The sequence below is a fragment of the Acartia tonsa genome, chromosome 8 (genome assembly GCF_053477335.1).
Source record: "Acartia tonsa isolate MP-2025a chromosome 8, ASM5347733v1, whole genome shotgun sequence".
In the NCBI taxonomy this organism is placed as follows: Eukaryota; Metazoa; Arthropoda; class Copepoda; order Calanoida; family Acartiidae; genus Acartia; species Acartia tonsa.
The window spans coordinates 25316308-25341907 of NC_137267.1; the positions used below are offsets into that span (position 1 = coordinate 25316308).

At 34.5% G+C, this 25600-nt stretch overlaps 3 protein-coding genes across 4 annotated transcripts in view; 2 read left to right on the forward strand and 1 right to left on the reverse strand.

The window, feature by feature from the left end:
• LOC145325516 (uncharacterized) overlaps positions 1-16331 on the reverse strand; it is a 27907-nt gene extending 11576 nt beyond the window's left edge. The window contains exons 1-2 of the mRNA XM_080168495.1: positions 16226-16331; positions 1841-1884 (exon numbers count right to left, since the gene is read on the reverse strand). Of these exons, the coding sequence (XP_080024621.1) occupies positions 1841-1884; positions 16226-16331 (150 nt within the window). The remainder of the gene's footprint in view (positions 1-1840; positions 1885-16225) is intronic.
• Positions 1-25600, forward strand: part of LOC145326365 (protein-lysine N-methyltransferase SMYD4-like) — a 139241-nt gene that overhangs the window by 40319 nt on the left and 73322 nt on the right. The window lies entirely within an intron of this gene.
• LOC145326362 (uncharacterized) lies at positions 9784-12756 on the forward strand. 2 transcript variants are annotated; one of them, XR_013881892.1, is made up of 7 exons: positions 9784-10282; positions 10522-10578; positions 11016-11056; positions 11390-11527; positions 11910-12026; positions 12420-12504; positions 12689-12756. XR_013881892.1 is itself a non-coding variant. In XM_080169671.1 (5 exons), exons 1-5 carry the CDS (start codon positions 10093-10095, stop codon positions 12000-12002), a joined length of 519 nt encoding a protein of 172 aa, XP_080025797.1. In that variant the 5' UTR covers positions 9784-10092; the 3' UTR covers positions 12003-12587. The 2 variants fall into 2 exon arrangements, 1 of the variants encoding a protein (XP_080025797.1); XM_080169671.1 differs by lacking the exon at positions 12689-12756 and having other exon boundaries at positions 11910-12587.

The window sequence follows — 25600 nt, forward strand, 5'->3', positions numbered from 1 at the left end:
ACTAATAAGTTGAAGATATTGAAGAAGTTATGGTCTATCTGCCCTACCAAATGCATGATGTTGAAAGAAATTAAGCAAACATGTTTGTCAACATCAACTCTCCTCAATAGATTCAATTAACCAACCATAGGCGTCCAAGGGGGGGGGGTAATGGGCCATTTGGCACCCCCAAACGATTTTGGGGGTGCCGTAGGCACCCCCAAAATTTTTTGAACAATACCCCCCCCAAAAAAAAATTACCCCTACCTTGGGGGTGCCGTAGGCACCCCCAACGATTTTGGGGGGGGTATTTACCCCCCCCAAACCATTTTGGGGGGGTAATTACCCCCCCCAAAATAAATGTTCTTTAAAAAAAAATTTTACTGAAAATTTTTTTTTGGGGGGGGGATCTATGATGTAATTGTAAAGCACTGAAGATTCCATAAAATAGATACCTAACTAAATTAAATATTTCATTAAATAATGAAAAAGAATTTCTATAGGCGATTTCTTTTGGGAGGATGTCAGGTGTCTCAAAACTAGTTATAAAACTTACCAGGACCTATAAGACGCTTCACTTTAAAGTATAATCATATTGGTTCATTGGTTAGTGAGTTAATTATTGTATTTTTATGTTCTAAAGAATGAGATACTACTATATATTTGAATAGTAGTGGCGCCCTTAGCATCTAAGAACTCGTGTTTTCTAAAGGGTAAAAAGGGAGGAGAAAAATAGCCTAAAACCACTCAAAGGATTGACTTATAATAGTGTGGAACCATCATGGGATCTATGTGAAGCTTTCCTAAAAAGGAGAACTCAGTATTAAAAGTAATGAAATCTGAAGCTAAAGTCAAATAAACCTTACTTACTACTTTATGTTATAGGATAGTACTTATTAACTTAATAGATTAGGTAGGTGCTTTTTTTACATAATTAAATTACCCCCCCCCCAAAAATTTTACCCCCGGGGTAAATTAGTTTGGGGGGGGTAATTACCCCCCCAACAGATTTGGGGGGAGTATTTACCCCCCCCAACAGACTTTAGGGGGGGTAATTACCCCCCCCAATCAAATTTTACCCCCGGGGTAAAAATTTTGGGGGGGGTAAAAAAAAATTTCGGCGCGCTTCGCGCGCCATTTTACCCCCCCCAAACACGGATTACCCCCCCCCCTAAAATTTTTTACCCCCCCCAAAAAAAAAAGCTTGGACGCCCCTGTAACCAACCCCAAAAAAGACGGACATACAAGGAGAGAATGAGTTTACTAAAAGCCTTGAATGAAAATTATTTGTCATGTGCAGGTACAGAAAAAGATTTTATTAAAAATAAAGCACAAATAGACAACGAATTAAATTATGCTAGAACGACAAACGGACAAATATAATTATATGTAAGTAAATGCTAGATTAATTGGTGGGGTATATTATCCGGCTCCTCCCCTAAGAAAATGTATCCAGAAAATATAGAGTAAGGTCTACTTATGTGTTAATATTATTTTCATTTGACATTACATGACATTAATTAAGCAAATATTACTAGCCATTATAACCCTCTTCATTTCAGGTCCTACCGTAAATATTTCTATGTCATGTTTTACTATTTGTTTATAAGAATACCTAACCGTTTACCTGTTTATGACTAGAATGATGTTACTAAAAGCCATGAATGGCATAGTTTAACCAAAATCCTAAGGAACCACAATGAAAAAAAAGGTTTAATGGCCTTGCCCTCTCCAAAATTATTAGTAAATTTTTCTCAAAAAGATTTTCTAAAGTTTTACAGCTTCCTTAATCTGTTTTTTAATGAAAATTTTGTTGAACGTGGCAATTTTTTGACAATCCTAATAATCTTAAAAATCTTACCTTTGACTTTAAAGCGGCTGAAGGTGTATTCAAAAGTCCTCTTCCTAAAAAAATTAAAAACAAAATTAGATTCCATTGTAAAAAATAATTCTTCTAATTAAAACTTTAATGTTGCTTTCCCTAAAAGGGCTTTGCGAGCACAGAAACCCCCTAAACCCATTGCTTTTTAATATATTAAAATAAGGGAGGGGAAAAAATTTTTCTGTTTAATGTGGGGGGGGGGGGTTCTATACATGCGGGGCTACCCCGTACAAAATATATCCCAAACTAAACTGATCCGATGTAAACCTCCACCTTTATTTCAATTAAATTTAAATTAAGGTGGGAGGGTGTGCCTGTGCTCGACTAGGCGCTTTGAGGGTAACCACCGCTTTGGTTTTAGAAGCCTGTTCCTAATTGGCAATTACAATTAAAGTCAGAATCTAAATAGAAGAAACAAAATCTAAATCCTACATTATGGCTAATCCAATTGACTTTTATACCCAAATTGACCCTGGGTACAAAATAAGTAGATAAGGGGTTGGATTTAAGTGCTTGCTAGTTTTATAACTAGCAGAAGCGAGGCTATACTATTACTCACTTTGTCAGCCATATGTCCGTCTGTACGTGATTTACTCGGCTGCTATTAAATTTGACATTTTTCTGCTAACTGAGCATCCTTAACATATCGTTTGGCTGTCGGTCCATCATGGTAATGCTATTTAGGATACTAGCGGCTTCGCCCCTAGCCTGTAGGGGCTTTGCCCCAAGAGGTATAATTACATCTACTATTACCTACCCAGCGGAAAAAATGCGAATGAATAGCAAATTTTCGCGAATAAATGGCGAATTCGAGAAATAATTTGTAAAACAAAAAAAAAATTTTTTCATATGTATCGCCACTTCTGAAATTAAGGCCTAACTTAACTTAACCAAATTAAATAAATATTCAATTTAAATTGTTATAAACATTAAAAGTCAAGGAAGTCATTGTAATGAATTTTTACAAGGCTTTTAGTTTTTATTAAAGTGTTTGAAGTAGCTTTTGTGATATAGACAAACAGCATAAGCTAATGATAGAGTAAACTTAATGTTCAATTCAAAATGCAAACAGATTTTCAAGTATTTATTATATTGGATTAAATGCAGTTTTTGAGTAAATAAGATTATATATTGATACTATATTTAGAAATGATTAAATATGTTAATAAGTCAAAACTACTGATTATTCAAAGCTGGATAGTTCTGAAGTAGCAGGATGTCTGTCTGTATATCAGGACACCAAACAACAGGATGACTGTCTGTTTAATTAATACAATGTATTAATTAACTATGCACTTTGAAGGGGTAGAATATCTGCCTATGCAAACTATCTAAAGTAGTAGGATGTCTGTAAATAGCTGTATTGGTCTTAATAAAGACTCGAACCCAAACCAGATAATGTTCTGTGTTAGGACTCTCAATATCAACTGACTTAAATATATTTTCTCTTTATTCTTTCTGAGAGCAATTAAAGAGCAATTAAGAGTAACAATTAACATATGGTCTGCAAACTTAAATATATGACATCACAACATAAATATATGACATTTACCCCCTTCTGAAACCATCCAGCTAAGCATGGTTTCACCATCCATCAGGTTGATCCAATAAACTAGGATCAATGTCTTCACTGGGTGAACCTACATCGAAATTAACCCCGGCCTCCAGTCCTTCCTCTCCTTCACCCACTGGAGGAGGAGTGTTCAGCGCCCCTCCACCAACCTCAGCCGAAACGCCCACTGTTGCCGCTATGACAGCATTACTCGCTGCAGCAGTTACAGGCCCTCCTACAGCCACCATCACAGCATCATTTACCGCTGAGGCGGTATCATTCGCAACAGCCACCTCTGCAGCAACCGCTGACCCATCTGCCGACATTGCCACTTCCATCTCAACGCCACCAGTGACCTGAACACCTCCCGAGACCATCATCACTCCGTTGCCAGCCCCAGCACCGTCAGAAGTTCCAGCCTGCTGCAACTGCCAAAATGACGCCGCCGGTAAGTCATTGTTTATTCTGCGCCGGATCTCGCTAAGCTCACTAAAAATATTGGACAAGTGCCTTTGCACTTCAGCCTCTTTTTTCGCCATCTCAGTAATCGCCTCTTGAACCTTAGTTCCCTGTCCTGCCAAAACACTTTCCACTTGTTGGCTCACCTGCTGTCCCAACTTGGCTGAACTACTTTCCCAATTATCAGTCATTGCTGTCTGTACACTTTGTACCATATAAGAAGTCTTTTGCTGTGCAGTAGTAGCCACCATTTGCTGCATCTCTGTATCTACCTTCCTTATACAGTCCATTAGATCCCTCTTATGCGAGGCCAACATATCTTTAATCCGATTATGACTGTCCGTCTGCCAAAGTTTCTGTGCAGTGTTCAAACTTTTGACTGATTCTCTTACAGCTTCACGAATTTTTTTCCTCAATCATAGGCTTTAGAGTCACAGCAACAGAATTACTGATTTTACCTATATCGTCATCACTGAGCGGCGCCAAGCCACGTTTGTCATTCTTGCGCTCAGCCTTATTTCTCTCAACCTCAGCACGTAAATCTGGTAACTCCCTCTTTTGTTTAGGCCCAAGAGAATCTGCCCCAGCAGGCCGTTTGACCACGCCCCTTCTGGAAGTACCTTCCCCAGCATCATTATAAGCATTGCTGGCTCCCCTTCTGGAAGTACCTTCCCCAGCATCATCATAAGCCTTGCTGGCTCCCTTAGACCTGACTGACCCAGCAGCCTGACTTGGCACAAACTTACCAAATCTGCGCCGTCCATCACCAGAACCAGTATCTGCCACCTTTTCAGGCTTGTCCGTAGTAGGCTCAGTCCAACTGTCTATCTCCGAACCACTCTGATCACTGGGCAGACGATCCCTGGAATCAAGCTCAACTTCAAGACTCACGTTGCCAACATCGTCCTCATCATCATATCCAGGCTCATACCTGGGGGATTCTACATCATACTGCCTCCTGTCATCTCTTCTATACACAACATGCCGCCAATTAGATCTGCCAGCTTCCAACATCTCAACAGACGGTTCACGCTCCTCCCGCCGAGGTGGGGCAGACGGCCGCTGATACCGCCTTTCGTTTCCATCTCCATTTCCTGATAATAATCAATAATTAAATATTAACATTTTAATATTTTAATATTTTAACATTTTTCATATATAAGACGACATTCAAAACGAAATACTTTACATAAATTATATTTATCAGGGATGCCAAATTTTAATTACTGTTTTCCCGATAACGCGAAAATTTGACGCAATTACACAGTCTGCCTAGACAACCAACACACAGCAATCCAATAACCACCCCAGCAGCACCCATCACCGCCATAACAAAATGCTGCCAACTATTAGTCAACCAATCAATTGAGGAATTATACAAATGTACAAACCAATCTTCTGTCACCTCTACAACAAACGCATTTGAATTAGCAGCCAATTCCGAAAGTTTAGCCTCTTCCACAGACTCCAACACCTGTCCTTTCTCTCCCTTATCCAGCAGATGCTCAAAATTCAATGGTACCTTCAACCAACTATCCTCCAGCCGTTTAGTCTGAACCAGCTGCATTCCTGCCCCCTTATTGCCTAGATATAATCCAGGTTTAACTCTCACGAATACTGGATTTTTCCTACACTCGACAACCATTAACAAGGAAACATTTTTAACTAATCTTGTAAATGGTTCTACAGCAACAATTCTATCATCCATAAACAGAGAAAAATGACCAAGATAACACGGCAAATCTGCTCCTATAGTCACATTCAACCATCTTTTTTTACATACAGACACAAGCTCCATCTCCCCCAGATGTTGTACCAACAAATTTCCGACTTGCTTGATGTTGGAATGAAACAAATTATTCTCCCAACACCCCTGTTCTGCCTGTAAAATCCTTTCCACTTGATGATAGGAAGAAGTTAACTGTAATAATAAAGCACCATCCTCCTCTTTTTTTCGCATCCAAGGAAAGAAATTCTTTTTAGCAGTTGTAATCCACAAAACTACATCAGGAACGTTGGTATGAAAATAATGCAAATCAGTCAGAAAGTCAGAAAACTCCACTTTTTTCCCCAGTTTTAATCCCAACGAAAACTGTGGAGAAATCGCCAACCAACTTTGGCCACCCTGATTATTAGCATCATCCGCCATATTAGAAAATGTAAACAAAGTTAAATTTACAATTTCAACAGTCCGAAAATAACTAAAATAACGTCTATCTTCCTGTGATCTATTGTGAACTATCACTCGATCAAGCCCAAGCCGCAGATCAGACTCCAGACAGTGTGCCCCAATGAACTGGTCCTCAAGAAAACAACTGTTATCAGGTAACATTAAAATTTGTATATTTTTCAAATAACTTGTAATCTGAACTTCTTGAAAAGTATTAGGCACAAAGGTATTATTTAAATAAATACCATCTCCTCTGCACTGAGGGTCAATCCCATACGTCATCATATCATCATACAGGATGCTACCATTTATGAAATAAGTCAGTGACCGGTCATAAAACGCTACAGGCAACCGTCGTCCATCTACGTCTAACACCCTCTGTTCCTCCATCCTTTTACAATCTTCACTAGAAATTAACTCATCACTACTAACAACAGCTGGTGCCCCTAAATGTAGATGGCTATATTTGCCGCAATACCAGGTGTGAACCGTTCTGTCGACGTGACATTGTACCGCGGGCAAAAATCTCACTCCAACTTTTTTTAACAGATGACCGCTGACTGTTCCATTAAACTCATGCTGACCAAATACTGTACATTCTGAAGCCCTCAACTCAGGACCGTCGCCAACACACTCCTTTACTTGCACAGATATCACATCAGCACCACAAGGTAACAAACACAATCCCCAAATTAAAAAATATTTACCTGATTTAAATTTATTATTATGACCAGACATTATTAGCTGATAACTGTTCACCAATTCACCCGCAAATATCAACTGATTTAGCCTTTCATTGCAGGGCAACTTTCTACCTACTAGCTTTGTCAGCACATATTTGTTATTAAAATAATCAAATAACAATTCATGAACTCTTATTATAATATATTTTTTTTTAAATATTTATATGTATTTTAATAATATTTTTTTTTTCTCAAAAATAATTATTATCAGCTCTCCTTTCCCTACTTTCTCCGTCCTCGAGTTCCTATCTGAACATGTACCACAGGACCCCCTACCTGAGATCTTAACCTCCTCCCAGTGTCCCATAAATATTTCGCCACCCGTGATCCACTTTTCTTAATTGTAACTAATTTTTCAGGTGAAGATTGTGGCGGCGCCGTAGTCAAAAACGATTGTTCCGATGGAAGCTCAACCTCGTCAAAATTACCCTCAGCTACAGGAGCAGGCACCACAGATTCATCTGTCACTCCCACCTCTACTCCTTCACCTACAGGTATAATTTCTCTATTCTCATTCTCTGAAACTCTGTCATTATCAACCTCAACCTCACTCTCCTTCTCCTGAATCTCGTCACTCTGTCTTTCCTCTGCCAACTCAAAACCATCATTCTCAGATGACAAATACACAACATCTTCACTCTCTCTCTCCTCTACAGTTTCTTTCTCTACAGGCATATTGTCAACCTCCAAAAATATCTCATCGGACGGACAAATTTCAGGTAAAGGAAAAACGTTAAAATTAACCTCCTCCCCTAGAACTTCCGTTCGAGCATGAATTTTTCGAATTTTATCCCTAGCCACAACCTGATTTTTCTTGATGGGATTATTCCCAAAAGGTGCCAACTCATATAATGCATCCGAAAATTTCTTAACCACAATAAAAGGCCCTCCATAAAAAGACTGTAATTTCTTGGACACGTCAGTTTTTACAATATTAAAGAAAGCATAACAAACGTCTGTAACTCTTAATGCTTCCCTCTGTACTCTGTGTTTATTTTGAACCTCTAAATATAACTTGGATTTTGTAGAAATTCTCTTAATTACATCCTCCATATTTTTCAGAAATTCCAAATACGACCGCGAGGATGAAGATTCAGCAGACAGAACTGGTGATAGAAAATCGAGAGGAATACGTGGCTGCCGACCAAAAACCAGAAAAAATGGAGAATATCCAGTTCTAGTACTCTTGGAACAGTTAATCACTAACGTAGCCAAAGGTAATTTTTTAGCCCAGTCCTTTGTTCCATGATTTTCATCTACTTTCAAAGCAGCATACAAACTTTGATTTTGCCTCTCTACAGGATTCGAATTTGGATTCCTGGTGGGAATTAGGACAGTATCCACCCCCAATCCTTTCATCACGCCTTTAAACACATTGCTTGTAAAATTTGTACCTCTATCCGATCTCAAAGCTCTAAATAAACCATAGGTAGGAACAAAATTTTCCAATATAGCCTTTACAGTTGTTTCAGTTTTAGCATCAACCAACGGACATGTAAAAACATATCTAGAAAATAGACAAACCATGATTAGGACAAATTTAACCGTCTGTCCCTGATGATAACATGGAGTCCAAGGTCCAACCAGATCTACGGACATATTAGCAAAAACTTCACTACTTTGAACAGAATGAGTTATAGGTGAAACATGTTTAGGATTACTTCCAGCCTTTTTCAAACATGTAATACAACTTCGTATTCTCGATTCCACAAACTTGTTCACGCCAGGCATAAAAAATCTCTCATTTATTTTACGTATTGTCTCCTGCACACCTCTATGTCCAGAACCATATCCACCATGAGCTGAATCAAATATATCATTGTATAAAGAAAGAGGCACTACAGGCCTCTCGACGAAACCCCCTTCGGCCAAAGGCTGTCTGAAAATTACAACCCCCTCTAGCACATACATGTGGCCAATAAGATTGTACAATAGTTCTTTTCTGCCCGATAACTCCGCCCTCTCATAAGACGACAACTGTCTCCTTTCCAATATCCATAACCTTATTTCATTTAGGATCTCGTCCTGCTGAAGACTACTTTGCCAGACAAACTCAACATCCGCCTCATCCTCTGCAGAATGTATCTGCATAATAGAGTAGATTTGATCCAGAAATGGTGAATCATTCAGGTAAGGATCCAAAATTTTATTATCTGTCTCTCTACACTCCTGACAATCCTTCAGTCGATGATTCTTACAATCTAACTCAGTTCTCGACAAATAATCTACGTTCACATGCTTAGTCCCCTGTCGATGGATAACTGTAAAGTCAAAACTTTGCAAGAAAGTTATCCATCGATAGGTGACACCGTTTATTGATCCTTTAGCCCAACGTTTATAATGCACTAGTGAAATACTGTCTGTCCGAACCAAAAACTCACGAAACCTACAAAAGTGTAAAAAATTCTTTAATGCATATACTAATGCACCTAATTCTCCTTTATAGGAAGGATAATTTTGTTCTGCAGCATTACACTTCTTACTACAGACACCAAACACTCTCTCCACACCATCCTGTTCTTGCGAAATAATCCCTGCAAAATACTGAGAACTATAATCTACATCCACAATAAAAAGATTAGGATTATCCCATTGAGGATAGCCTTTACACATTTCAGTCTTGAACATTTCCATAAATTCAGTCCATACTCTGTTCAACTCTTCTGTCCACTTTATTATAGTGTCATTCCTGTGACTATCCAACATGCACGACCTCTTGGCATAATCAGCAAAATATCCTCTGTAATAATTAGTAAATCCCAAAAATTTCTGCAACTCCTTCCCTGTTCTAGGCTTGCCCCAATCCTTAATCCGTTCCAGATATGCAGGATTCATTTTCAATCCATCGGCACTAATAATATGTCCCAAATAATGGCATTCTCTAGTCAATAAATCACACTTATCTAAATTTAATTTCAGGTTGACCTGCCGAAGAACTTGAAACAGTGCCTGCAGATGCTCTACATGTTCCTCTGGACTTGATGAAAACACTATCAGATCGTCCAAGTAGCTGATACAGAATCCATACATACCTGGCAAGATAGACAGCACCTTATCCATCAGAGCACAGAACAGGCTGGGTGCATTACACAACCCAAATGGCAACCTGTTAAACAAATACATCCTGTTTGCTGCACTAAAAGCTGTTAACGGTTTAGAGTCTTCATCCATAGTCATCGAATGGTAGGCAGCTGTCAAATCAAGAGTACTGAACACCTTGCCAGAACCCAGCTTCGTCAAATTATCCGAGATCAGTGGCAGCGGCCACGCCACCCGCTTAGTCACGTTGTTGAGGTTGCGGAAATCGATGACAAACCTCAACTTAGCCTCTGCTCCAGGTGCAGCCTTCTTTTTCACAGCAAAGATAGGACTGGACCAATCCGAGAAACCCTCCTCAATAATGCCAGCATCCAGCCATTTGGTCAACTGTTCCTTCAATTTAGCATCGTACTCTGGATTCAAAGGAATATTTCTGGCCTTCACAGGTTTAGCTCCAGGTAACAATTCTATATTATATGTCATTAATCTACAATCACCAATATCTGAATCATTCATTGAAAAGATATCAAAATTTTCCAAACAAATTTTAATAATCCTGGGTTTCAATTCTGGATTTTCCTTAATCATCTGGTTTTCATCTAACTTCAATTTTTGAATAATAAACTGTACCCGTTCATGCATTTTTTGCCCCGACAACTTTTCTGGCTTATCCAATTCATTAATTGTTTTATTACAGGTAACATCTTGATTATCCATGATGAAACAATGCCCCATCTTCACATTTCTCAGCAAGGTAATAGGTTTTATTGACGCATTAACCACATTAACCACACAGGACCCATCTTTCCGTGGCTGATACACCCCCTCAATAATCATAATCCCATTGCCACTTGTCATCTTAGAAGAATTAGGGGACACGTACCAAAGCCCATCATTCTTTAATCCAGTCACATGCACCACAGCGGTAGATCCTCCAGGATAAAAAATAGTTTTATCCAGCAACTTCACATTATACTTCGTTGAATATAACTCTCCAAACCCACCCCCCTCCTTTATCCCTGGCAAGGTAGGTTTAGATGGAATTTCAGAATTCATTCGTCCGGACAAAATAGGAATTTTCTGTATCTCTGCCACCACCTGTTTCTGTAAACAGGAATTAATAGGAACAGATTCCCCACAAAATTCAAACTTATCTTCATCCAAACAAATATTAATTTTATTCTTTTTCAGGAAATCAGATCCAAGATTTACCAACCTACTCGTCACCTCAGGTACATAAAATATCTCCGTAAACACAGCTTGAGTTCCAGCAAATCTAAATTTCAACTCAACATATCCAATAATATTAACTTTCTTTAAATCTACTGAATATGCTGATAATTTAGCAGGACAAAACTCAACTCCATGTTTATCAAGAATTTCTCTAGATATCAAAGAATTAAAATTATTTCCTGTATCAATAATTCCTAACTCCTTCACCGGAATATCAGCCCCAGGCACAAGAAATTCTAAATCCGCACAAATAGGCATTTTCGTTATCTTCAAAAACTTCACAATCTCTTGAAAACACTAGTCATTATAATTAATATATCCATATATTTTAGATATACATCATTCCACTACACAGCAGTCAGCCCCTCATCTGTCACCAGCCGCCAACATACTGTTCAATTTATGAAATCCTGTACATCTCCCAAACTACCAGCATCACACAGCTACACTCCAAGTTTTTTTTTATACAGGTAAGTACCTCTCGAAGTATTCAACCTTGCATAGGTACTTATCAAAAAATAATATATAGTAGATATATATATATATATATATAAATATATATATATAATGTTTTCATTAACACGATCACACCTTGACTGACGAATAAACAAGACAGTAATGCTTTATAAAGTTGAAAGCAATAATGTAAATACAAGACAGCAAAATTAACTATTTACAGTACTATAGCCTATATAATGAATATGAATAAAAGAACGATCTATAAATCTCATCCTAGAATGAGATTTATACATCAAATCAATCATATCCATTACATAGGATATTGCTGGAAATTGTTTCTGGCTATGTCAGCAATCATAGCCTCATACTGTTTCTCATCTCTGCTCTTTTCAGAATCCACAACAGGCCCCACCTGATTGCCCCACCTATCCACAACAGGCCCCACCTGATTGCCCCACCTATCCACAACAGGCCCCACCTGATTGACTGTCTTCTTCAGAAACTGCTCAGGTATTACCCTATTATTAGGCACTCCAGGACCCTCTTTCTTTTCGCTACCGGCTGAGAAAAACTTAGCTTTGGTCTTTCCTATGCGAGAATCAGGAGCTGGCGGCTTGCCATCTCTCTTCTGCCAGCAACTAGCCACTACATGACCTTTTTTCCCACAATACCAACAAATCATAGTTTTAGCCTTCGAATTCAGAGCCCCAATCACGTTCTCAACCTGATCCCAAGGAATATCATCATCCCCTTCAATCCACGCATTATTATCGCCAATCTCAGTCCTGCCCTCCATATCAGATACATGCACTTCACTGATTACAGGCCTAGCTTTCACCTCCCTAGAATCCTCTAGCCTCAACCCTTCCATAGCCTGAGAATAACAGGACGTTACATTTTCAGGTGATACGTGTCCAGAACGAGCCCAGCTTACATAATGCTGACCTCTGCGAATCAAATAAGTCAAGAAAGCACTGTAATCTTCCAGGTAATGCATAGATTCAATGAAATTAGCCATATCTCTAGCTAAATCAGAAAACAGCAAATTCTTAGCCACATTATTATAGAAATCACGCCAAGATTGTCTAGATTTGACCAGGATGCATAAGCCTAAACAGACGCAATTTAGCATTGAAAAACACATCCACATTCTGACCACTCTTTTGTTTCAGGGCGTAAAAGAATTCGGTAGCCGACTCTGTATCAGCAAAGGGTATCACCAACCTTCTTATCAACAGGTAATAACCTAAAGCACTTAAGGAAGCATTAGCCTCCGGCGTAATCAACCTCCCCATCTTCTTCCCTTTGCACTCAAAAATCCTATTGTACAGGATGTCCTTGAAAAGCATAGGATCCTCCAACTTTGCGAACCTAGCAACCCTCCATAAGGATAAGAAATAATCCTCAAAATCAATGTTTCCATCCCAAAATGGAGCATCCCGCACAAAATCACTATCCCACTTGACTCCTCTTACAAGACAAAACTCCTTAAACTGCTCCTCTACAGTCTGTTGGCTTACACTACCGCCGGCCACCTTTTTATAGGCCTTAAGCACGTCAACCCTTTCCTCAATTAAAGGAAATATATCCAACAATTGATTTTCATATTCGGTCAGACAACTCTCACGAACATTCATCCAATTTCCATTCCCAACAGGACCAAAAAACTCAATCTGCGAAAACTTCAAATGTCCAGGAGCACTTTTCCCTCTTTTAGCCTCAAAATTTGTAGAATCCAATTTAGCCTCCACACTCAAACGATTAATGAAAGATGTATTAAACGAATCATCCCCCGTCGCCTTGACTGCAGATACACTAGCCCCCATACTTGTTTCATACAAAAAACCGCTAATATCCCCATCCACTGGCAATTGCGCCACCTTTTTCTTAATAGTAGCCAAATCAACATCATAACCTAACTTCTTATGCTCATCAGAGTTCTTAAACTCTTTCACCTTATTCTCCAGCCGTTTATTCGCCGCCGTTAACTTATCCACCTGATCTTTGACAGTCGTATGCTCCTGCAACATTGCCCTAATATATTTTTTTATGCTTTCAGGCACAACGTCATTCTCCACCTCGCCCAACGCCAACTCCACATTCGCATTGGCACCTGCACCAGCATCCTCAGCAGCAGCATCCTCCTCCTCCCAATGTTCGGGAGTTCCATCATCATCCTGACTGTCATTCTCCCGAGGACGTTTAGGCGGCCGTCCACGCTTGCCTTCAGTTTTACCCCGCTCTCCTTTTTCTCCATCAGCCATATCCGAGCACTGGAACTAGATCCGCCGTGAAATTTAGATCAAAAGAGTTAAAGAATGAAATTCCACAGAAACCTGAAATATAAATCAAGTTAGAAATATAAAAACTAAAACAAAACTGTGAAAAATCCGAGATAAAAAAAAATATCTCAAAAAGTGAGTGACTTCAAATTAAACACCACTTCCCCCACCCTTAACTCAGCAGCAGGTCTAAATAACACGTAGCACAATAAGACTGCGCCAAATGTGATATAGACAAACAGCATAAGCTAATGATAGAGTAAACTTAATGTTCAATTCAAAATGCAAACAGATTTTCAAGTATTTATTATATTGGATTAAATGCAGTTTTTGAGTAAATAAGATTATATATTGATACTATATTTAGAAATGATTAAATATGTTAATAAGTCAAAACTACTGATTATTCAAAGCTGGATAGTTCTGAAGTAGCAGGATGTCTGTCTGTATATCAGGACACCAAACAACAGGATGACTGTCTGTTTAATTAATACAATGTATTAATTAACTATGCACTTTGAAGGGGTAGAATATCTGCCTATGCAAACTATCTAAAGTAGTAGGATGTCTGTAAATAGCTGTATTGGTCTTAATAAAGACTCGAACCCAAACCAGATAATGTTCTGTGTTAGGACTCTCAATATCAACTGACTTAAATATATTTTCTCTTTATTCTTTCTGAGAGCAATTAAAGAGCAATTAAGAGTAACAATTAACATATGGTCTGCAAACTTAAATATATGACATCACAACATAAATATATGACACTTTGAATTGGTCTTGAGTTATGAGAAAAATCCTAATTTTTGACAACTTCAGAAAAGGAATTCTTAATGGTGTTTATACCAATAAGCAAAATTAAAATATTAGCTAGAATTTAAGCTGTTTATAATGCCTATAAAAAATAATGTCACACTATAGAAATTACCAATGATAGGCCAATACACAGACTAAATTACCAAGACAATCCAGTATACATTTTAATTAACGAATTGTAGGCCAGTATGACGTCATTTATCCTAGGCACTATGAAAAGTTTCGCAAATTTTTTTATTTGGCAAGATTTTAGAACAACAAATTCTGCTTAAGGATAATTGAATTATTGGGGGGAGGGGGGGGGGGAGAGGAGTTAACCCTGATAAAAAAAAGCCTGTACTCTAAAATACTCTTTACTTAGCTGGTTGACAAAAACGTCATTTATTTTAGTGGTTGTTATTTGAGTTTATACGTGACCTGCGTCCTAATTGGACATGGGAAATAATCAGGGATGCAAGGGTAGGTCAATGAAGGGGAAATTATTCTTCACAGATCATCTTTTTGTTCTTTTATTAAATACTAAGATATTACTAAAAAGTATTGATAAACAAATATAACAGGGCAGGCTTAGGCACTTATAAAATAGAATATTTTGGTCATATAAGATTATAAAAAAAAACTATATAAATATGAAAACATTTTGTTCCTAATGTACCTAAACTTTGTCTAAATACCAAATCAATAAAAGGACAGACTGTCCTATTCTAATATTTTCAAAAAAAAATCCAATTTTCCCTGGTGGGAAAAAAATACTCAAGAATACAGGGATGCAATTTTTACATTTAGATTTTATCCTTGTAATACTTAATTTCCAGGGATTGGCAATGCCGGTTTAATTGAATTAAAAGCAAAAAATCACTCCAAATTTACCAAGTATTAACTGCAAAATTTGCCACAAAAGTCAAGTGAGTAAAGTGATTCATTTACTGTCAATTGTCCCATCCCTAAATCACTGTATAGATCTTAAAATAAAATCAATAGAATTAGAGACGTGTACAATACAAAAAGATTGATTAAATCTTGTAATTTTTTGTTAATTATGTTAATTATTTTATTTTTAACCAAAAACCTTTTATAATAGGATAGTAATGTAATGTGTAGTTTTAGGCCTATAAACCTCCCCGACCTGACAATAATAAAACTCGTTAATTATACTTCATGAACTATACTTTAGTTGAATCTTAATTAAAATTTTCCATACACCTTTGACTGTCATGTTCAACAATTTTATTTTTGATTGCTTAGCTGTAGAAAACTAATTATGACTGGATTTCATATCATGTAAACACCCAATTCATGATGTCACATTAAAATGGGATATAATTAAAATTTACTCTTCCATAAAAAGAGATTAGTTTCAATGAAAAACCTCTTTTTTCAGACAAAAACACAAAAGGTCTTTGAAAAATGAAGGGAGGTAGTTGTCTGTATATATACATTTTGAATTTTCGGAAAAAGTAAAAACAGTACGCCTTTTTTAGAAAGGTGTACAAAAATCAAGTTAAAAATTAATAAAAATCAAGAAATATAACAATTCTATAACATACAAACTTAAGAACATACAGACAAAATCTATTAAGAAATAGAGAAGCTGCGCTACTAATTATTTACCTGGAGAAACTCCGCCTTGTAACTGTTGGTTCTGTGCTCCATAATTTTGACTCGAGGATTTCAGGAAGAACAGAAACACACACAGACACAAACTAAAGTCGACCATTAAAATCTAATCTTATTTTTAACATAATTTTGAAATTTGGATGTGCATTACACTCCAACAAGGATGACAAATCTGTAAAATAACCTTATTTTAATTATTAAAGGAACTCAAAATTATTCACAAGCCGGAACAAAAATTAATAAAATTTAATCCTAAACATTTAAATCCTAATATAGACGTATTTTTAAAAACTTTTCATAATAAACGTCATATGAACAACCATAAAAAAATAAGATAATTATGTCGTGTAAAATGAAAAATGAACCCCATTGTTAAATGAACAATCAAATCATGTTTATAATCGAGAGGATGATTCTAAAATGCTTAAATTAATGAGAGCTATCCTTTCTTGACGCTTTAACCATATTTTAGAAAAGCTTTGATATGAATAATGACAATTTCATTTTATTTCAAGGAAAAAATGTTCAAATTCTAATTTTTTGTGTGAAATATTAGCAATTTGCATGATATACTGAAATATTTGAAGAAGAAAGTGAAAACTATTTTTTTCACAATTTTGTTACAAAATTCTACTTTCAGTAATTTTTATTTTCTTTGTTGTTAAGTTATTATTACAATGTTTCAACTTTAATTTCTTCAAAAGATTTTTTTACTTTCTGGTTTCTTTTTCCTCAAACTATTTTATTGTAGGACTGTGAATTTTGCTTATAAAATTTTACCTGGCTAGGATAATATCGGACGTAATCGTCCTTGTTTATTATAAAATAGGGGCTGCACCCCTATTTATTGGGGGCTATATATTAAAGGGGGGGGGGTTGAAAAATAGCCTAAAAATTCTCCCTGGACCTGTGTTAAGCTTCCTTATATGAAGAAATCAATCGGTTCAGTAGTTATTGAAATCTTAAGCTTCAGGCAAAAAAAACTTACTACTATAATAAGATAGGCCAGCATAAAGCATTACAGTATAAGTTTTTATGGTAATTTGATATTTAGATACACACACTGTAAAATATTGAAATACTATACATTTGACCAGGGATGGGAACATGGCAATCAAGAAAATCATTGTTTCCTTTCATTTATGTTAGAAAAAAGTATTAGGTGGTTCTATTCAGTATTGTTTCTTTAAATTTATCTATGAATATGATAAAGTATATAAATAAATTGCGAATTTTAATTAGTCAGTTAGGTATTCGGGTGGTTTTAGGCTATTTGTTTAAGCAGTATATTGAGCCCTTTCCCAACAATTGCAGATAATTCAGTGAATGTTCTCACTTTTTTGGTATTGTACTTATACTACTTCGTATATGTTCATATTTTATATTTACAGGGTGGTTAACAAATTTGTTTTTCTTACCAGTATAAATTTTCGGGGGATTCAAAATATTATCGGGGCGCTTTGCTCTCGATTTATCCCCCCATCCACCCACCTCGTTTTATTTAGTTTTGGTATACTTTTAAATAAAAAGCTTGGAATTTCTATTGTGCTTGTTCAAAAAGGTTCATATATACTTTATTCCATTTGTTGGTTAAAAACCAAACCAAACAGGGGCTAATTTTCTCATAATAAAGGGTATACATCAATTAGATGTCTTTTATCCCATAAAGAACTCTGACTTTTCAGTATACCAATTTCCCTAAAATCATAAGTGCTTATTTCAATTTGAAAAAAAAATTGTGCCATTTAAAAAACTTTTTAGCAATCACATTTTTGCACCATTTATCTTTGTTGATTAGTATCACCCTGTATTAATAAAACATAAAAGAAACGTATAAGATTTGCCTTACATATTGTTTCCATGCCTCTTTTTAAAATCACAGTACAAATTATATCATGTTTTCCTGCTTTGGACTTGTGATATTGTCATTTTTGACAGCTTAAAAACCCGCGAATATGAGTTGGTTTTGTGTATAGGAAAGGTCAAGAAAAAATTCGGATGCAATTTCATTCGTAGTCACTCATATAAAGGTGTCCTTGCAAATACACTTTTTAAACATCGATATTCTTAGGGAATCTTCACAAAAAAATAAGACTATCATATGAAATAACATTTAATAGTTTATTTGTAATTTTTTTTACTTTTTTCCATTCCTTTAAATTTATCCATAAAAGACAATTTGCGCTAAAAATCTGCTTAATTGTAAAATCATCTTTCATATACCTCCCAAAATGCATCAAATGTATATGCTAAAATGAACGTATATAAATACGAAGGGAGTTTTTTTTACAATTTTTACAATTGGCTGCTATTTTGTAATTTTGAAAAGGATTGCAATCTACATCTTTTATCTTAACATTAAAGTTACCCCTATATCTCTGTGTCTTTACAGGGATCTAAAGGGATAAGACAATGACCGATAAATTGATGTACATCCCTAATAATGATACAGAAAATTACCCTTTCTTTAGATTGCAATTTGAATTAAAAACATTTGGACACCCAACTTAATTAACAACCAAACTAAATTTAATAAAAGTCCCAAAGTTGTTAAGTCGACGAATAAGAAAACGTTATTATATTTTGGGGACTAGTGTAATAAACAGCCCAATGTCCCTTTCCTCCCTGGTGTCTTTATGCATAAAACTAATATGTGCATATTCAAGTTCTGCTACAACTATAATGCTTTTAATAGGTTCTCTTACACGAACTTGTATAATATGTACAAAATTATATTATCGGAATTTTTCTTACATGTGCTGTTAATAATATAAATAAAATATGGGTGTAAAATCAGGAATTGCAAAGGGATATTAATCCATCTAAACTATTTATCTATATCCATTTGTAGGTAATATACCTAACTATATGCGTTAAATGGCTTATAATGCTAAGTAATGTTAGACATATTTATGCCGTCTAAAACATACCACAAAATATAAATTATATTTCATTTATCGTCACAAAAATTCTATAAATTTTATGTTGTACAATTGAGTAATATTTTCTGTGTATCCGCCATTTGATAATGATTTAACTACACATAAAATTAAAGAAATTAGTCATGAGGAATAATTCGGCGCATAAAATGAAAAGCAGAAAATTAATACCGGGTTTCTTATAATGTCACTAAATAAGTCGTATTTAAAAGCAAAATATTCAAAGATTTAAAGTAGAATCAAGAAAGGGTATGTAGACACCGACTTAGTATAGAAAAGAGCCTCCAGTCAGTAGGCTCCAGGAATATTATTCTTCTGGTATCAGAAATACCTGTTTTAAGAGCTTTTGATAATCTTTTTTATCAAAGTTACATTAGATTTATATTATGAGGAGGCAAAAAATTACTTTTAGTATAGTTTAGACACCTTTATAAAAACTTATGTTTTAAATAACTTCATTTGTTTTGTATTCTTGAGCAATACTTTTATAAAATATTTACAATAATAAATAAACACCCAAAATTAAACCCACACACGATAAAATGCGTTAATGGTTGATATTAGTTCTAGGTGTGTTTCATATCAATTAAAATAAGATTCATGGATTTATGTATACGGGTTGGACAGACGGACCAACGGACAGAGTAAGTTAAAGGCTGGTTGCACATTGAAATAATAATAAATCTGCCTATTAACTTCTATTAATATTAGCAATCTTATAAGAAAAACTATAAAAAAAATTAGAGGGGTCATTTTTTCCAGGGTGCGATTTTATTTGGGAAGGTGGTTGTAAATAATTATAAACCTTCCCTAAGACTATTAGAAGCAGGGATCGGAAGCCGTGCGTAAGCCGCGTGTAAGCCTCAGTGAAATCGTCATTTTATCACTATAAAATTTAGCTGGATGTATAAAACTGTCTCTTTAGTAGACAATCCTTCTTTCAAAAAATTCTTTTTCTGCTCACAAGCAGGTTTAAAACTGAGGCTTAAGCGCGGCTGAGGCGCGGCTTTCGAACCCTGATTAGAAGCTACACTGTATTAGAGAACCATATCGGTTAGTGAGATCCTGCGGTACAGTCAGACAGACAAACATCCTGTTACTTTTATGTAAGGATAAGGAAGTTCTTTTTTGTATGAATTTAAATATAAGAAATAAATTGGTTGTTTGGGCGTATTGAAAATGTATATTTGTGTATGTAATGAATTTAACATGAACTACATGAATAACCTAAACATAAATAAAAATTAAGATCATTTTTCCATAGCAAAATAAAGATATTTAATAATAAGTAAATCTTTATTGCATTTAGAATTGGTTAATAAGATTTGAGCACATTTGTATTTCTATCAACATAAAAATTTGCATGGTAATTCCTGTTCAAAAAAAACGAAGCAACTCTATAATTCTTTCCAACGAGTTTGTATGTCATTTTTAAAATATTATTTTTTATTCATTTGGTACTGTCAATCTGTCAGTTAACTTTCTTGTTTCAGATTTTCTGTTATATTTAGCTTTGCTGTATGGGTATTCTTGTTTGAATTTCAATAATAATTCTAATTATTTTCAGGTAAGGTTAAACAACATTTTAAATGCGATATCAAATTAATAGAAGAGTCAGGTATAGAATAATAGTAAGAAGCATGTAATTAGATGTATTTTAATTAAAATCTCAGGTTTCAATTTATATATTTTCGTATCTACGAACTTCTGTCTATAAAGTCATGAGAGAGATATACAAATTTTAAAATGAAATCAATTGCATTGAAATGATTAGTTGAAAACTTTGGATACTCCTGTTTTAAAACAACTAAACTATATTTTGAGCCAAATAATGGCAGAACATGATTAAAACTTTAGGTACCAGGATAATTTACAGTCCAATTTTCCCTCCCTCCCTGCTCATTTGTCTAATATTTCTTTTGGGGCTGAAACAAAGAGAGGGGTAGGTTACTGGTAGAATCCGTAAAGGTGTGTGTTTTAAGGCTTAAAAATAGTAGTAGAACGATGATATTCACTAAATATGTGTATTTCTTATTGAAAAGAACTATAGACAAAAAAATTTAAAAAGTTAACATAAATATTTATCGTTCTACTACTGTTTTTAACTTATAACACATAACCTTTACGGATTTTACCAGAAACCTACCCCTATCTTACTACCAATTCAGTACAGTATATTCATATTTTTATGTAGGATTTCCTTATTAAAGTAAGGGACAAAAGAACAGTAAAGTTTAGTTCTACCATTAACTCAATATTACGCAGCCTAGCCCCACTATCATTATTGGGTGGGTTCCCTCAAAGAACCTGGTTGAGCAAAACAAGCCCCCATCATCTTTCTTTTATTGATAATAATTAGGTGTCCACATTAGTGGTTTTTTTCATAAGGTCAGGTTAGGTTATATCAGGTAAAAAACTACTCTGTGTTATTTTCAATTTCTTTAAAAATTTAGGTAATGAAGGGGGGGGGGGGATTTTGATCAATAGCACTTTGAAATCAGTTTTCACAGGATTTAATGTTCCAAATTCAATAACATTAATGAAATTATTTTTGTCGTTTTGATATCGTTTGAAGGCTCTTCTTTGATCTAATATTTTGGACATATATTTGACTGCAAACGTTATATTTTATAACAATTTTATTAAAAAATATATATTTCTTTTTCTGTTTATTGAAGTCTTATGCATCCTCCTATTATATTGTTTAAGGTTATTTTGACTGTATGTTTCAGGAAAGCTTTATTAATGAATTTTACTGGTTTTAGGCTACTTCTACATGTTCTACTACAATTTAACATAAGACTTAATTCTTAAACTATAAAATCTGTGCATATACAATGTAAAAAATATTGAGTCTGCAAAAATATACATACATCTAGTGTGCTAAAATACTGCACCCTTTTTAGATGTTTATTAGTAGGCACTAATTAAATGTACATATATCCAGATAATGTAGTCAATTTGTTGATAATAGGTCAGTCATACACAAAAAAGCATTATATAAATCTTTTCAAAAAAACAAATTTGTTTTTTTACTTCCTATTGAATTTAAGAAAGCTGCCTTTCTTTTGAACAAAATTCTCTGAGCTTATCGTTTAAGACTATTATAGTTTCAAAATGTACATTTCATATTCAACAATTATAGTTCTCAAATTGTAAAAGTAACAAAAGGTCAAAAGCTGCACAGTTATGTAAGATCATGAAATAAAAATAGACATTTATCCAAGACTGCTTAAATTGCCTTTTTCAACAACCAACTCGTGCTTAAGTCTGTGTGTAAGCTATAAATTTCAAACAAGGATGGTAGCATTCATATGACTATTTTCCATTACTTTTTATGTTATTTTCACAAGTTCTTGTTATAAAAAAACCTTTGTGCTAAAATGAACTATTAGAGGAACACTTTTTATCGTAATTGTTTGTACCATGACTTATTTATATTTATTGTTGTATTTGCATTTTATATCAAGGGTAGAAGACAAAACATAAAAAGATTGAACATATATTACATATGGCTTCAAAACGTTGGATTAGAACCGGATCTCAGCCATAATGAAAAACCATGTATAGCATAGTATTACAGACGATTTTCCACGAATAATAAATTTAAAATCATAAAACTAATATAAGTTTTGTTAGCCCCGGACTTCGGACCCTCGGGTCTAACAAACTGATTTTAATCTTATAATTATTCATATTAATATCCACGGAAAGCTGTATATTATATGATGCGATAAATAACTATTCAAAAACTCTAGTTCATTGTATTGGTCTGCTGATTGGTAATTTCAATGGCTTTTCCCATAACGAAATAATTAAGCCCAAAATTTTACTCTACTATTAGAAAATATGTAACGCAATTCTGAAAATGTAATTAATCATGTATGACTTCTTAAAAGTCTTTTTTTTGCTAAAACAATTTTTTTAGAGAAAATTCGTCCCTTATAGAATGAGTATTCTAAGCTTTTCAAAATGTCAACAGCCTAAAGTCTGTTCACAAAGTACTGCAATAGTTAAGCATAAATACATTTACCAAGAATGAAAACATTCAAAGCCATTGAAAGTGAATATTTCTGTAAAGGCAAAATAAAAGTTTTAACTTTTTACATATAAACTTGAATAACCACTTTTTATGATTAATACTATCTATTATATATGTATGTTTTGTGTGATGTTATTGCTATCTATCAAATAATCTTTCTTTAGTGCCCATGAATATTAAAGATGGTTTAAACAGGGATAAGGACATTGCAAATGAAGGAAAAACTATTTAACAATCCCCTTTTTTACAGGCCATATACAAAAGGTAGAATTTGACAAATAAGATGGGAAGGTTAATTTATCGTTCATTGTCATATATATACGATCATTATTATCAATGCTTTTTTTAGAGAATATGTCAAATCTTTTCGGGCATACATAACATTGATCAATAAAAATAAACTGTACGAGCCGAGCATTTGTGGCGATATATGCATGTTATTTGCAAGATTTTTATCGTTACAGTCATAACGAGTATGCAATATCTTTAACAGGGAACATTATTGCGATTTGTAGAAAAGATTTTTACAAAAAAAAATAGTTCGTTTCATGTATTAACACTTTTAATTTTCCATTTATTAGTTTCCTTTATTAAGGTCAATTTAGAAAATATTGTTTGAAAAGAGCATTACAGGCCGACAGCTAGCTTATTTTCTTACTAAAAAATGTTGTGGAATCTTTTTTAAACATCTGAAGTATTTATTTACTTTGAAACCTTAACCAAGCAAAAAATTGTAATGCAAAAATTGTTAAAGAAGCAAGAGTTTTGTAAGTACTGTTGCAAAATATAGACAAGAAAGAAAGAGATTTTTATCTCCTTGGCAATTTTAATTCAAATGTCACATTTTGTACTGCAAAAATTGCGCTTCAGCGGTATCAAACACCAAAAAATATGACCTATTATTGAACTTTTTTTGTATACTGCAATTACATTTTATTTTAATGTCCTTTTACAGTATACACAGGCTATATATCCCAGGGATCTAAAGGGATAAGACAATGGCCGAAAAATTTATTAACATCCCAAATTATGATACACAAAATTTACCCTTTTGTAGAATAAAAATATTGGTTTAAACGTTCGAACACTCAACTTAATAAACTAACCAATCACAATACATTGAAGTCTCCAAATTGTTAAGCCAACGAATAAGAAAACTTTGAGTACTAGTGTAATAAACAGCCCATTGCCTCCTCTCTCTCTGTTTACATTCTTTTCTAATATGCTTTATAGGATGACAAATGACAAAATATTAAGCCAATTGTGGGTCATCTGTCTAAAAAATGGGGATAGTTACAGTATGTACTGTAAGGATGGTAGGGAAAGATGGATTGGTAAATTAACAACTTAATTACGAAAGTAACAGGATGTTTCTCTGTAAGTATAGTTTTCAAGGAAGTTGTTTATTAGTCCATGGAAAGTTTTAGGCTATCTTCAGTCTGCAATCACGCACTAGAAGAAGTTTCAAACACAAGGGCGAAGTTCATAAATATTGGCTGTTATCGCAACAATGCAATGGGTATAATTAGCTATTAATCGCATTGTATTAAAGTCAGCTTTCCGCGGATATCAAAATAAAAGATTTTCAATAACCACTGATATTTTCATAGTTTGGTTAATACTCTTCAAACTAAATCAAATACATGAATTACTTTAAATGAGAAATTGAAAGAAAATTTCTTGGCCTTTTCCTTTGAGTAAAAAAATATATGAGAAGATGAGTAATTTTACTGGATGCTTTGATTTAACTCAAGTCAAAACTAATTATCCTTTCAAGTAAAGTAATGGATGTAGAAAATGCGTGGATATTATGACAGGGGAAAAATTGTCGTCAATTAAGGTTGCCTTTACCCCTCTCATGTATTGGTCAGTTCATTTATTCAGCAGGAGGGAAGGGTATGCGGTAAAGGGTGGGAATGGGGGAGATCATTATCTTAAACCGCTACAATTTCCACTTAATTAGAAAACATGAAAATCTGGTGTAAGATCCAAGTAATAATAAATCCATTAGTACATTATAAATGCTAGACATATCAAGACACAAGTTTATGGTAAGGGCCAAAACATTTCATCTTTACATAAAAATATTTAAGCCCAATCATATTTGTAAAACTTTTTGTTGATATAAGAAAAAGTGATACTTGAAGATTAATGTATATAAATGTTGAATTATTTATAAAAAAAATTAAAGTGAATGATAAAAACCAAACAGCCAATTAAACAAACAGCTTAAGATTTAAAATTATTTCCTATAATTGTTTTATTGATAAACTGAAAGAAGAATTTGAGTTATAAATTAAATAAAAGATTTACTTGGCTTAAAAGAGAAGTAAATAGATGTCAATTTTGAAAGGTAGTTTAGATTGTTTAGTAATTTTTATCTCCTTA

Bases quoted from the DNA above. Each gene is read 5' to 3' on its own strand.
- LOC145326362 (XM_080169671.1), top strand. From the start codon at position 10,093: ATGACAAACCTCAACTTAGCCTCTGCTCCAGGTGCAGCCTTCTTTTTC. The intron at 10,283-10,521 runs GTAACAATTCTA...GTTTTATTACAG, and splicing joins CTTCACAGGTTTAGCTCCAG to GTAACATCTTGATTATCCAT. The intron at 10,579-11,015 runs GTAATAGGTTTT...ATTCTTTTTCAG, and splicing joins TCTTCACATTTCTCAGCAAG to GAAATCAGATCCAAGATTTA.